Genomic DNA, 13721 nt, shown 5'->3' on the forward strand with positions numbered 1-13721 from the left:
TATCTAGGTGTATATAGATATGCGTATGTATAAAGAGAGGAAAATAGAGATCTTTAAAAAATGGAAACTTGGATGCTACTTTTATTTTCACTGTTTAAACAAGAAAAAGTCAGTAACTGAACTGTGGATTTTGTATCCCTGAACTACAGTTCCTCACCTCACTCTTAAACTAGGGAGGATTAACATGGTTTCCCACTGCTACCTGTTCTGCATATTATAGATAGAATAAGTAAGAGGCATCTGTGAATTATAGGGCTATATTCCAACAAGGAACTTTGATGGTACTATAAACCACTGTGTCAAGTTTTTTGAACAATAAGCTGAACTCTGTGATATCACAGATTGCTTGCTCTACAGTATAAACATATTCTTCTTATTGCTATTGCTGTTATTTTAAATGCTCTGTAGTACATAGAGTTCTGCAGGGTATGTTTGGTTTATTGGAGAAAACAGATCCATGAGAACCCATGCTTGGATATTTACACAGATTTTTTTAACTTCCTTTTCACTAAATTTTGCATCAATTTATAAATGAACTAAACAAATGAAGCCAACACTGGAAAAAAAAATCGACCTCTACAGAAAGGTTTCTTAAAGACCTTCTATCAAAGATTAGGGATCAAATGCACCCTCAGTAAGATGGTGGATGACACCAAATTGTTTGGGAGTTCTTGCTAATCTGCTTGAGGGCAGGAAGGCTTTGCAAAGGGATCTGGACAGGCTGTATCGACGGGCCATGTCCAGACACATGACATTCAACAAGGCTAAATGCTGGTCCTGCGCATGGGTCATAACAACCCCATGCAGTGGTGTAGGCTTGGGGAAGAGCAGCTGGGAAGTTGCCTGTCAGAAAAGGACTGAGGAGTGCTGGTTGACAACCTGCAGATTATGAGCCAGCAGCATGTGCCCAGGGAGTCAAGAAGGCCAATGGCATCCCGGCTTGCATCAGAAATAGTGTGGCCAGCAGGACTGGGGAAGTGATTATCACCCTGTACTCAGCACTGGTGAGGCCGCACCTCAAGTACTGTGTTCTGTTTTGGGCCCTTCACTACAAGAAGGACATGGAGGTGCTCAAGTGTATGTAGAGAAGAGCAACAAAGCTGGTGAAGGGACTAGAAAACAAGATTTATTGAGGAGTGACTGAGAGAATTGGGACTGTTTAGGCTGGAGAAGAGGAGTCTGAGGGGAAACCTCATCGCTCTCTATAACTACCTAAAAGGAGTTTGCAGCAAGTTGTGTATTGGTCTTTTTTTCTCAGGTGACAAGCGACAGAATGTGAAGGAACAGCCTCAAGTTCCACCAGGGATGTTTAGATTGGATATCATGGAGAATTTCTTCATGGAAAGGGTGGTTAGGCATTGGAAAGGACTGCTCAGGGAGGTGGTGGCATCCCCATCCCTGGAGGTATTTAAGAGATGTATGGACATGGCACTTAGGGACATGGTTTAGCAGTGGACTTGTAGAGTTAGATTGATGGTTGGACTTGATGATTTTAAAGGTCTTTTCCAACCTAAATGATTCTGTGATTCTTGAGGATCACTGGAAAAACATCACAGTTGTGTGTAGCTTGCACTAGCTCTCACACGGCTCCTCAGTTTTTTTCTCTGGCTTTGCTGCACCTTAGCACTATTTTAATTCTGCTGTGCTGGCCTTCTCCTGACACATCTCTTTGTGACTGGATCTGCGGTAAGGTTAATATGAAGACTTAGGTATTTTTTAAAGGGAAATACTAGCCTGATATCCTTTTAATATCTCTGCTAAAAGCATTTCTGTTAGGATGGTATTTCCAAAATTTTATTAGAGCATCGGTTCATATCTATACAGTGGAAAAAATGCCTTACATCCTTAGGTCTCCATGGCCATCTGCCATGCAATGACTAGTCAGGCCTACACCAATTATTTTAACATGTCTGACAAGGTTCTAGCATTAGGCATGTTAACTACAGGCACAGCTATGAGTCACATGCAAACTCTTTTTTCCTTACCAACCATTATGCATTAAATATTTTCTCTTTCTTAGGGCTATTTGTGTCCAAATGAATTTATTGCAACTCAGGGACCATTACCAGGAACAGTAGGTGATTTCTGGAGAATGGTGTGGGAGACTAGAGCAAAAACCCTTGTGATGCTTACACAATGTTTTGAAAAAGGACGGGTAAGTTACCAGTGTACAACATTGCTATAATTGAAAACTCTGTATGTAGTTTTTGTCAAATTTATAATATAATTATTGCTAATTAGTAATCATGTCACTGCAGATAAGATGCCATCAATACTGGCCAGAAGATAATAAACCAGTGACTGTGTTTGGGGATATAGTAATTACTAAATTGATGGAAGATACTCAAATAGACTGGACCATCAGAGATCTAAAAATTGAAAGGGTAAGTCAGAAATGGAAACTGGTTGAATAAAATCTATCCAACAACCCAAAGAACATCAGATGTTCTCCATTCCACCCAACTACTTCTCAGTGTTCTTTTAATCTTTTAATATGTATGTACTCTACTAGCTGTTTTTTCTGAGCATTTTGTTTTCATTTCTGGTTGTTTTTCTTGGTGGTGGTAGTTTTTTGTTGTTTTTGTTTTTCCTGAAAATTTTCTTCAGTTTCTGTCACAAAGAACTCAGATATATGGCCAACATGCTATGAAGGACTGATCAAGGTTACTGAACCTCTCTGGTCCGGTGGGAGGTGAAGTTTCTATTTGGACACCTCAGTTGTCTCTTCTAAAAAGGAGTAATCCTAACCATTCTGTTATCAGACAAATCCCTTTGAATATATCCCTCTCAGATTAAAGGGCAAGATTCTCTGGTGCAGCGCAGCTGTTTTGCATTGTACCACCAGCTGTATTGGCCTCCACCCCCAGGAAATTCACCCAATATAAATGAGAATCATCAGTATTACTCCCACTCTGTGCTGGGAATGGAGGTGTGGGGTACAGCATAGATGTTCATCTTTGCCATGATCCACCACTGTAGTTTCCACACATTGGAAAAATTAGCACTCAACATTAAGTCAAACCAGAAGGTGGTCTTGGAAAGGAATCTGGTCATGATGACCCAAGATGAAGTCAGCCTTCTTTTGCATTCCCAGCATTGACCTGTGTTATATGTAGTGAAGCCACACCCTAGGACCTGAACTCAGCTATCCAAATACAAAGATGCATTACCATCCCAAAGTGTGTGCATGTGACAAAAGAAGCACAGCATTTAGAGGATTGTCTTGATTGTCAGCCCCATAAGGACATGTTGTGCATGTAGCACAGGACAATTGAACATTTTAAAATGACTGAGGGAAGATTTTTTTTTCAGCTAAAATAAGACACAGAGTAAGCAAGACTAGGAAAGGAGGTGTTTTGAGTAAAAGTATATGCTAACGAAATGCAAAGTCATGTGTTAAGTAGGATGAGTGAGGAGGGGATTGGAATTGTCTAAGTGCTCCGTTTACATTAGCTGAAATATCTCCCACAAGGAGTTACGTCATTTATGAGCATGCCATTAAATGTGCCATATTGCTGTCTTTAAGATTGCACTTCACCTTCCATCCAAATGGATGGATTCTTGATGATCATCCAGTGCAGGTGAAAGGCATGTATACACTAAATCATTCACAATTTTTGCCATATTGCATCCAAAATCACTTCTCTTTTGTTTTATGTTGATCGGTTTTAGTACTATAGACCTAAAGTAGTTGCACATAATTGTTCACAGTTGCTCAGTGTTTCTTGCAATATGAAAAGAGTAAGTGGTTGGTTCAAAATGACAACAAAAATTAATTCATTGCACAAGACTTGATTAAGCTGCAGAACTCCTTGCTGCAAGATATTGTGAATGCTGAAAATGTACAGGACTTCAAAAAATCTGGAGAAATTAATGGAATAAAAGTCTGTTGAGTGCTTTCAAATTTTTAGGTACCACCTGTGACTGAGGAGGTTCATGGCTTGCAAACTGTTAAGAATGGAAGGGATATACTATGGAACTACAGATACATTGTTGTCTTGTATTATAATTTTCATTAAGATTTTTCATTGACTCCTGTTGGAAGCATGATATTGAGCTAGACGGACCTTTGACCTGACCCATTGCTTTTATTGTTATGTCCTTCATAGTTAATTTAGATATCAGATCATAATCAGCTGTTTGTGTTGAGTTACTATTACTGCTGCTCTAATTGAGAGGGCACCAAATACATAGAAAATATATTTGTGTTGACCAACGTATTCGTTTGTCTTAACTATACTAGGTCAGTATTAGAACAGTTGCCTTCCCCTAAATAAATTTGTCAGCCCAGTTCACTAAACTTCTAAACAAGCTACAGAAATGTCGACATGTAATCTACAAATTACACTGGTATAGTGACTGAAGTCAAATGTAGAGTGATTGCTGAAGTCATTAATACTTCATGAAAAATTAATTTGATGCCATCTCTCTCAAAAAAACTTGCAATAAGATCTGTGCACAACAAATTATCCCTTGATACAAGTACCATCTTATGGTTATGCTATTCTGACTTTATTTGTTAAATGAAATTGCTGAGAAGTTTACAAGTAGCTTAATGGATATTCTTTGTTTTTTAAAAACTGCCATATTTTATATTTTACAGCATGGAGATTGCATGATGGTGCGCCAGTGTAACTTTACTTCTTGGCCAGAACATGGAGTCCCTGAAACTACTGCACCAATTATCCACTTTGTAAAACTTATCCGTGCAAGTCGAGCAGGTGATAATACACCAATGGTGGTTCACTGCAGGTAAGCGTATTTACCAGGTCATTATTTAGTATCTTATCATTCCAAGTGCATATTAATGCTCAGGGAAGTTGCCAAAGAACAATAGTGAGTGCCCAGGTGTGGCTTTAATATGGATAGCCATGAAGTTTTCTCCAACAGGGCTCCTTACTCCTTTATAGGAGGCAAAATACCAAAGTAGGCCTGTTCTTCCATTCTCGGAAATCCCATTGAGGTGATGTCTTTGAAAGAGTTATTTCAAAATTGCCATAATGTACTGCTAGATGTATCTCAAGTTTCCTCTTTATCTTAAGAAGAGGAATAGCAACAACTGACATGCTTTTAATGACTTCTATTATAGTTACAGCTTTTCTTAAGAATTAATTCCCTAAAATTGTGTTTAAAATGTGTGTGTCATTATCATGAAGAAGAAACTATTTGTGAGCCACAGAGAATGACAAATATGTGTAGGGGTTTGCATATGCTAGATTTCAAACTTGGATGCCTGTAAACATCTAACATCTAAACTTAGACTTTCAAATAAATGGTCTGGTGGTTACTTGGTCCAAGTGATCTGAACTGAGATGTCTAGGCTTGATTCTTTGCCTCATTCTCACTTAGTGTGACTCTGGAAATATGTGGAAGGAAAAGCTAGACTTTGTGCCACAAATTCCTTCTCTGGCCAGTGAGTTTGTCATGCACAGGGGTTCTTTTGATTTGTCCTCAGTGTCCTACAGTTGCCATCCACAATGTGGGATAAAACCTCCTTATTTTATTTGACGTTGTTATCATTGATAGTTTGACATTTTCCTCTACTGAAGGGGCCATAGAAACTTCTATAGGAGAGAACTACACAGTCTTCGTGTTTTGAGGACTTCTATGTGTTTTGGGCCCTTCTGCAATGAATGCTATGCCATTTGCACAACACAGATACATGAAGGAACCAGCATGGGCCAGATAATCTGCCCATGGTCCCAGTGATAATAAAGCAGCAGCATGTGTTCTCATATCCAGAAAACTCATCCTTTATATTCTGCTCATTAGATTCTGCAGGTTCAAAACAGTTTTACTATACATTACCTGATTATCTGTAGTGATATTTCTTGTATTTATTACACTAATTGCAGAAAAGGCCAATAGTGATTTGAAGAAAATACTATTCATTTTCAAACCCGTAATTAAAACAACACTAGCTACCAGTGTGTGCTACACACCTGTACTCCTTTTAAAAGTATTTTCTTTTAAACGTTTTGCTAGATACCATGTTGTTTTGTCTCAAACAGAAAAAGCGTCACAGAATCAGTGTAGGGTGTGATTTCAAAAAATCTTGTGAATTCTTTGAATCAGTGAACACTAGAAAATTCACATAAAAGTTGTAGGGTGGTTTTTCCATTTATATGGGTTTCATTTAGTTAAATCTCACTTGTCCTATACAACTCCTTGTAAAGTCAAAATCAGAACATAGCTCAAATTCAGATTACACTTTATTCCATTCACTAAGGAGACACACACACAAAAGTAGTGCAAACGAGTTCAAATTTTCAAAACTTTCTTCTCACAATCAGCTTACTTTAACCAAAATGTTCTGAGGAAATACACTATAATGAGAAAACAAAAACAAAAACAAACTTAATTTTATCTTGTGTATTATGTTTGCAGTGCTGGTGTTGGAAGAACAGGTGTTTATATTGCACTAGACCATTTAACACAACATGTAAATGACCACGATTTTGTGGATATCTATGGCCTTGTAGCTGAGTTAAGAAGTGAACGAATGTGTATGGTACAGAATCTGGTAAGACACATATTTGAACTCTGTTCTCCTGCTGTTAAAAAGTCATCTGATCTACAAAACTAGACTAGAAAGCTAATGAAATTCAGCTACCTAATATATTTCCTATTAAATCCTACTCATATTTGGATTACTAGCATCATGCAAATGTATGCTTTTCTATCTAAGTATATCTTGGCCAGCAAAGTCTTGGCCAGTGCTGAAAAAAAGTGCTGAGATACTCAGTTTTTAGAATCTAAATCATAATTTCTCAGAGTTTGAGAAAGTTCAAGTTTTGATTAAAGAACAGGAGTTTAAAATGACTTTTCTACACTACTAAATTTGACTTTATTTACTACCTAACTGTATTTTTTGTGTATACATATAGCATAGTCCTCCAGACTTTTAAAAAATCATTTACCTTTGACCTTATTGGTAATTTCTTGAGTCTTAATAAATTCCTGCAAATAAAGTAACACATATGGCTAGAATTAAGCACAGACTTCAGAGTTTGTAAAATTAGGACGTTGTAAAATTAAGGGTATCAGTTAGTGATGATATAGTGATGATAGTAAGGAAGACCTCTGCTGTACTTAGAGATCTGGGTATCCGTAACGGAATAATAGCAGCATCTAAAACTGATTCTAAATGCCCAGTGGAATGGAAATCTAGCTGTATTTGCATTACATTTCTTGCATAAATGCTCTGCAGGCCAGATCTAACCCAAGGCTGCTCTAAAACCTTTTACTCTACAGCATGACTTACCAACTTTTTAGTATGGGTGAGCAGTTTCAGGACAAACTTCCACACTGCTGATAGATTTGAACTGATTTTGATGTAGGGAGGCTTCCTCCATAGGGAACACATTTCTGCTGTTCCATATCATGTCCAAATACATGAAAAGTGTGTAAGAATGTGTGAAGGTTAAACTCTCTTCAGCAATTGCAGTTAAGATTTTGTGAGACCTTGTGACAGCATCACATTTCTTGAAAAGTACTGTCTGCTTACCAATCACTTTGAATTTTTCCGTTTGAACTCATGATGCAGCTAAACAATTGCCCATTTCCTGTGATGATGAACTCTGGGAATGCTTTTTTGGTTCTGTTTTAAGCTTTTGACTACAAACAGAATCATCTGAAAATAAGGCGAAGATTGGAAGACAATTTAATGGGAGGTCCTTCAAAACCAGACCTTAAAACAGTAAGATATTTGATAAGATCAGTGTACAGTTTTAAAACTTGAATCAGTTTTTCTTATCTCTGCATTTGCATATTTAGGCAGATGCTATGAAAAGACCTACCAAAATGTAATAGAAGATGCCTTCATAATTCTGATTTCTGAACAAAACAAGTATAGATCTGTATACTAGCTTCAAAATCCTGAGGCAGGTTGTTCTCCATCCAGATCATTTCTACCTCATGTCTGCAAGCCTATAAAATGCAGATCAGTGCTAAAACTTGACCAAAGTGAACTGAACCTTGTTAAGCTTTATGGCAGATTCAGTAATCAAGCTATTCTGACAGTTCTGCGACAAACCACTACTTAGTAGTCTACAATTCATATGTCATGTGATCAGCAGAAAAGGTGTGAGGAGAGGGACAGTTCCTTTCCAGAACTCAGTTTAGAGATCCCTCAGTGAAAGTGTAGGATTAATGAGTAAAATAAATTTAAAAATCACTTGCTGTCAGACCTAGTTTTTTCCTTCTTATAACTTCAAAATTGTTTTCGTTTTGCCAGCAATCATTGTCTGTTACCAACAGGCACAGAATGGCCTATGTTTGTACAATTAAGCACCTCTGCAGTTACCACACTCCCCCCAAAAGTGGGCTGCATGCAAGCTCTCTACAGGGAACAACCCATAGTCTGTAATAACTCCTGAAACACACCTGGGAATTATTGGGGATAGTGGTGGTAGGTGTGGATCAAAACTATGTGAACGACTATTCAAACATTTTCAAGTCGTTTGGCTGATCAAGTTCCACCATCTGGCAACGTACCCAGGCACAGTTTAATTCACTAGTATAGGTATAATCTCAGTATCAGGGTGTTCTGCCTGATGGCCTGTACATTACAAAGGCCTGCCCTTGGACTCCAGGTAAAGCTCATAAACTAATCTTTAGCGATATTTTTGGTCTCTCTCACTTCCAACCATAAAAATACCTCCAAATAATTAAGAATGTAATTAATTATAACTGGGAAATACCATACATTCCCATATCCTGCTTCGCTTTCCCCTGGCAAACCTAGAAAGATTTTCATTGCTACACGCCCAAAACTAACTGTATGAATGCGAGAAGTTATGAAGCTTTCAGAGTTCTAAACTCTGAATTCTAAATTCCACTGAAACTTAACAATTAGCAATTATTGAGCAGAGAATTTACACTAATATATCTACCCATGCAAAAATGAAGGAAGCTAACCTTATTTTGGTCATCTTCATCTGTGGAGATATTCAAAACCCATCTGAACAAGGTCCTGGGCAACATGGTCTAGCTGACTCAGCATGTTACACTAGCTCATCTCAACAGGTCCATTCTAGCCTAAATGAATATGTGGCTCTGTGATCTTGCTCATTTTCTGCATCTACTCCCGTGTGAAGATAGACTTAATCCATTTATTTTTCTGACTGCTTTCATTCTTTTATTTTGTTATTTATTTCATCCTGACATTGCCCTTTTTCATTTTTCTCTTTTCAGTGATTATTACCCAGAGTTACTTTATGCCCTTGGAAATGTCAAAGTAACTTTTGTTTTCCACTCTTCACATTATAGTCTGCTAAAAATGATGCCACAGTCCAAGAAGTATCACTAAAAATAATGTGGGGTTTTTGTTTGATTTGCTTTTTTTTTTTTTTCGTTTTTTATCTTAGCATAGTACATCCTCCCAGAACATTTTGCATCCTCCTTGAACTTTTGCATTTGAGTGCACCCTGCTGGTTTTCTCTATGCTATAAGGAAGAAAATCTTCTCACCGAAATATTAATGTTCAGTTTCTTCAGTCTTACTAGTAACAAAAAGTAGTCAATCATCTCTTCATAGAACAAACCTTTACAGAAAAATGTGGATCAGCCTGTAATTCTCAGTAATGATTAGAATAATTTCATGTATTTTACTAGCCATCTGAAATAACATCTTGTGACAAATTGTAATGCCTTATGCCTTGTAATGAATGAAATCAGGTCAGGCATGTATAATATCACCATAGTACTGAGATTACTGAGTTAATCTGCAGTTACTTTGATAATATCTGGATGTTATTATAAAATTCAAAAAGTTTTTTGTTTGTTTTGAAAGTATATTTTTCGTCTAATCAAACATCTTCAAATTCACATCTCACAGGCACAGTATATTTTTTTGCATCAATGTGTATTGGACCTGTTGACAAGCAAGGGAAGTACTCAACCCATATGTTTTGTAAATTATTCAGCACTTCAGAAGATGGACTCTCTGGATGCCATGGAAGGTAAGCAGATACAGATTATTTTTTTTTCATAGCAGGTGCATCGACTTTCCCAATTTAAGAAACATAAATAAATACTTTGACAAGCATTTTTTTTGGCTCCAGAAGTGTAAAGTTTTAGCATTTTTCTCCCCTTTAGTCTCCCTCATGGTAACAGTCATTGCTCAAGCTTTCCACTTTTTTCCCTGTGAGATCTTTTAACTTCAGCCTAAACAGTTATCTGCCATTAGTTACTATTTGATAGCAAAGGAGGTTAATGTAATATATCTGTTTTCCTTTTGTAGGTGATGTGGAGCTTGAATGGGAAGAAACTACCATGTAAATACTAAGACTAGATATTAAAAATAATCAGGTTTTGAAAATGAGTCATATTTTTCTAAGCAAAAGGGCCAAAGTGAACTCCCCTATTTTGATGATTAAAACATACACTGATGATTGAAACAGCTTTTCTTCTATCAATGTGCCTTCATAAATATGTTAAAGTATTTTATTCAGATCACAGAGCAATAATGATATGAAGTACTTTTGCACAGACTGCACTTCTGCTGTTATATGAACACTGCATTCAGTATGTATTTAAATAGAAAGTGTGTTTGAACATACTCCTTTTTTCCATTTACCTTTGTAAAGAGGAACAATGAGCCAAATAAGATGTAAAAAGTTCATATTCCCAGTGAAGTTATTTTTGTGTGAATTTGCTGTATTCAGTGTGGTTTGGTTTTAAGTAAAAGCTACAATTCCTCGAACCATTCTTGCTAGATTGGTTTTAATGTTGCTGTTAGTTCTTGCAGATTAATTCCATTACCATCACAGTGATCTTTACCTAAATGTATGTTCTTGTGTTTTGAATCTTTTTTTATGAGTGGTAGCATATCAGCTCGTGATCCTGAACAGCTGAAGAGTCACCTTCTGACATGGGGAGGATTATTCAGCTTTTACACAGCACACAGTAGCTCTTCAGGGACACTTGGGGCTATTTAAGCTATCCTATAATGAGAGGGTTGTTTTTTTAAAATATGCAATGGTGATTGCATATGTTCAGTGCTGAAGAAAGTATTTTATGTTCCTGCTACTTTTTAAAACATATAAAAAATAATAATAACAATAAATCTATAAATTTATTACCTATTATGATGCATATTAGGTTGACTTCAGTAATAGGATGTTTATAATCCATTCACGTTTCTTGTATATGGCACTGTTCAGTATTTTAAAAGGATACTCAAAATTTAATAACAGTATTTTTTATAATGCAGTGTTGTCAAGTAAGAAAAATGTTGCTCCTTTCTCTGGTTTGTTGAATCACTGTAGACATTGAAAAGTACAGGAAGTAATATTGGGGGATTTAATGAAAGGAAACATCTCCCACTGGTTATCTTTATCAGAGCTAGATCTGAAACAGGAATGAGAGAAGCAGGAAGCTCTTATCTGAGAAGCAAAAAAAAAAAAACTGGAAGAGTAGGAAGACTGCAGAGAGAGTATTAAACTGTGTACCCTGTTTTTACATGGAAGTATTCAATTGATATTATTGGGTGGGGGACTGATTGCTCAGTTTTACTCTGTGTAAAGAAATGTATAATTCTAAATAATACTAAAGCTGTGACCTTAATCTAAAATGAAGAACGTAATAGCAAAGAGACTTTGGAGTTGCCATCTTGTACTCTGTTCCGACAGAAGAAATCCATAGCCTTCTGGAGGCATCAAGCTCGGGAAAGTCAGACGAGCCTCTTTAGAACCTAGAAAGGTACAAGTGTGGGTGGTGTGTTTATGTTCATGCACTCTGAACAGAACAGTACATGAAAAAAACTTTCCATCTCTTAACTGTAGCTACCAGACAGAAAATACTGTACAGTATGTAAGCTGATATTTGTTCATATGTAAATGGCAGTAGGTGTTTGATGTCTTCTTAGAATCTGGCAAGGGTGGTGCAGATTACAAATCAGTGAGGGCCCTTTGTAAATTAGCAGAAAGTGCCAAATATCTAAATGAAAATTAAAGGGCATCATTTAAGGAGATGGAAATGGTCTGCAGACATATTTTGGGCAATCTGTCTTTCATGAAGACTGGCGGTATTGTAAACATCACCTGTCAAGCTAAAAGGAAAACAATGCCTTTTAAAGCTGGATAGAGGGAGAGAGAGGTGATGTCCACAGCTGTTCAAGTCTCTGGCAAAGCATTCGGTACAGCTCTAGTTTCATTTGGTTCATATGAAACATGTGTTCTTCATTTATTATACATGTACTTTAAAGTATTCTGACAAATTACTTATAGGGGCTTACAGATGTTTTTCATGATTTGTATTTGTACTTGGTAGCAGTACATGCAGCACTGTGATAAATTGACATTATAAAGTCATAATCTTTTATAATCTTGCATCCACGATGGTGGAATATATGTGTGTGTGTCATTACTCGTTTCTTTGTAGGAAAAAACTAAGAACCCTTAGGCAACTTATAGATGAACTCCAGAAGTTCCAAATGTGCTTAAATGTTTTCTGGTTTATAGAATATTTATCATGAAGATTCCTACATCTCCTTGTAGGGGACCTGTCGGTAGTCAAACTACATTCAGTAGCATACTTGCCTGACATCTCAGTAAGACATTAGAATCATTGTCTGTCTTTTCTGTGGGTCAAAGTGAAAAACTGAATAGTAATTCAAATATATTATTCTTAAATTTGATGTAAGCAATCTGATATATGCTACTTTGACACATTTTGCATTGTATTTAGGATAAAAAGCCAATATTCAGCATAAACTGGCCACAACTCATAGAACATATACTAAGGGGGAGAAAAATCTACAAGCGATTCTCTGCAATAACTATTTTTCAGTATAAGTGGAGCAGTAGTTCACTGACCTTTTCATGTGTCCACCAGTGATTTACAGGGAGAGGAGAGCATCTATATATCATGAGATGCCCCAGACCTCTGTCCAGCCATGAAGAAAAAATTTCCACATGGTCTCTTGTTTTCCAGCCCTTCTTCCCATTTGCAATAGCTCCTGTGCTTGTTCTGCTGACAAAACCAGAGATGTGGAGGTGGGCAGGATTTATCCCATTGCTATTTTAAGAATATATATACATAAACCAGCACACCACTTTCATTCTTAACTTTGCCACTCAATTTTATACAGATTTTAGGAGCTACTAATGTATCAAGAGTCTATCCAAAGCAGAAACTGGATGAGTAAGAACCAGAGACAGATACCAGAATTTTTTCACCTGATTACAATTACTTTGAAATTGGGTCACACAGAATCACAGAATGGCTGAGGCTGGAAGGGCCCTCTGGAGATCATCTGGTCAAGTCCCCAGCTCAAGTGGGGTCCCCTAGAGCACGTTGCACAGGATGGCATCCAGCCAGATTTTAAATATCTCCAAAGAAGGAGAATTTGCAAGCTCTCTGGGCAACTTGTGCCAGAGCTCTGTCACCCTCACAGTAAAGAAGTTTTTCTTCATAATTAGATGTACCTTCCTGTGTTTCAGTTTGTGTCTGTTGCTTCTCATCGTATCACTGGGCACCACCAAAAACAGTCCAGCCCCATCCTCTTGACACCCTCCCCTCAGATATTTATATACATTGATAAGATTCCCTCTCAACCTTCTCTTCTCCAAGCAAAACAGGCCCAGCTCTCTCAGCTTCTCCTTATGTGACAGGTGCTCCTATCCTCTAATCATCTTCGTAGCCCTCCCCTGGACTCACTCCAGTAGTTCTCTGTCCCTCTGCTACTGGGGAGCCCAGAAATGGACACAACACTCCAGG

At 37.3% G+C, this 13721-nt stretch overlaps 1 protein-coding gene across 7 annotated transcripts in view; it reads left to right on the plus strand.

Moving 5' to 3' along the window:
- PTPRQ (protein tyrosine phosphatase receptor type Q) overlaps positions 1 to 12538 on the plus strand; it is a 138406-nt gene extending 125868 nt beyond the window's left edge. For 6 of the 7 annotated variants that reach the window (XM_083819710.1, XM_083819707.1, XM_083819711.1 and 3 more), the window contains 6 exons: positions 2021 to 2155; positions 2259 to 2384; positions 4604 to 4752; positions 6388 to 6523; positions 9838 to 9961; positions 10243 to 12538. In XM_083819710.1, the coding sequence (XP_083675836.1) occupies positions 2021 to 2155; positions 2259 to 2384; positions 4604 to 4752; positions 6388 to 6523; positions 9838 to 9961; positions 10243 to 10280 (708 nt within the window). In that variant the 3' untranslated portion in view covers positions 10281 to 12538. The remainder of the gene's footprint in view (positions 1 to 2020; positions 2156 to 2258; positions 2385 to 4603; positions 4753 to 6387; positions 6524 to 9837; positions 9962 to 10242) is intronic. The other variant, XM_083819713.1, reaches the window with a different exon arrangement.
- Positions 12539 to 13721: the final 1183 nt, after the last annotated feature.

This window comes from Anser anser, assembly GCF_964211835.1.
Source record: "Anser anser genome assembly, chromosome: 1".
NCBI lineage: Eukaryota > Metazoa > Chordata > Aves > Anseriformes > Anatidae > Anser > Anser anser.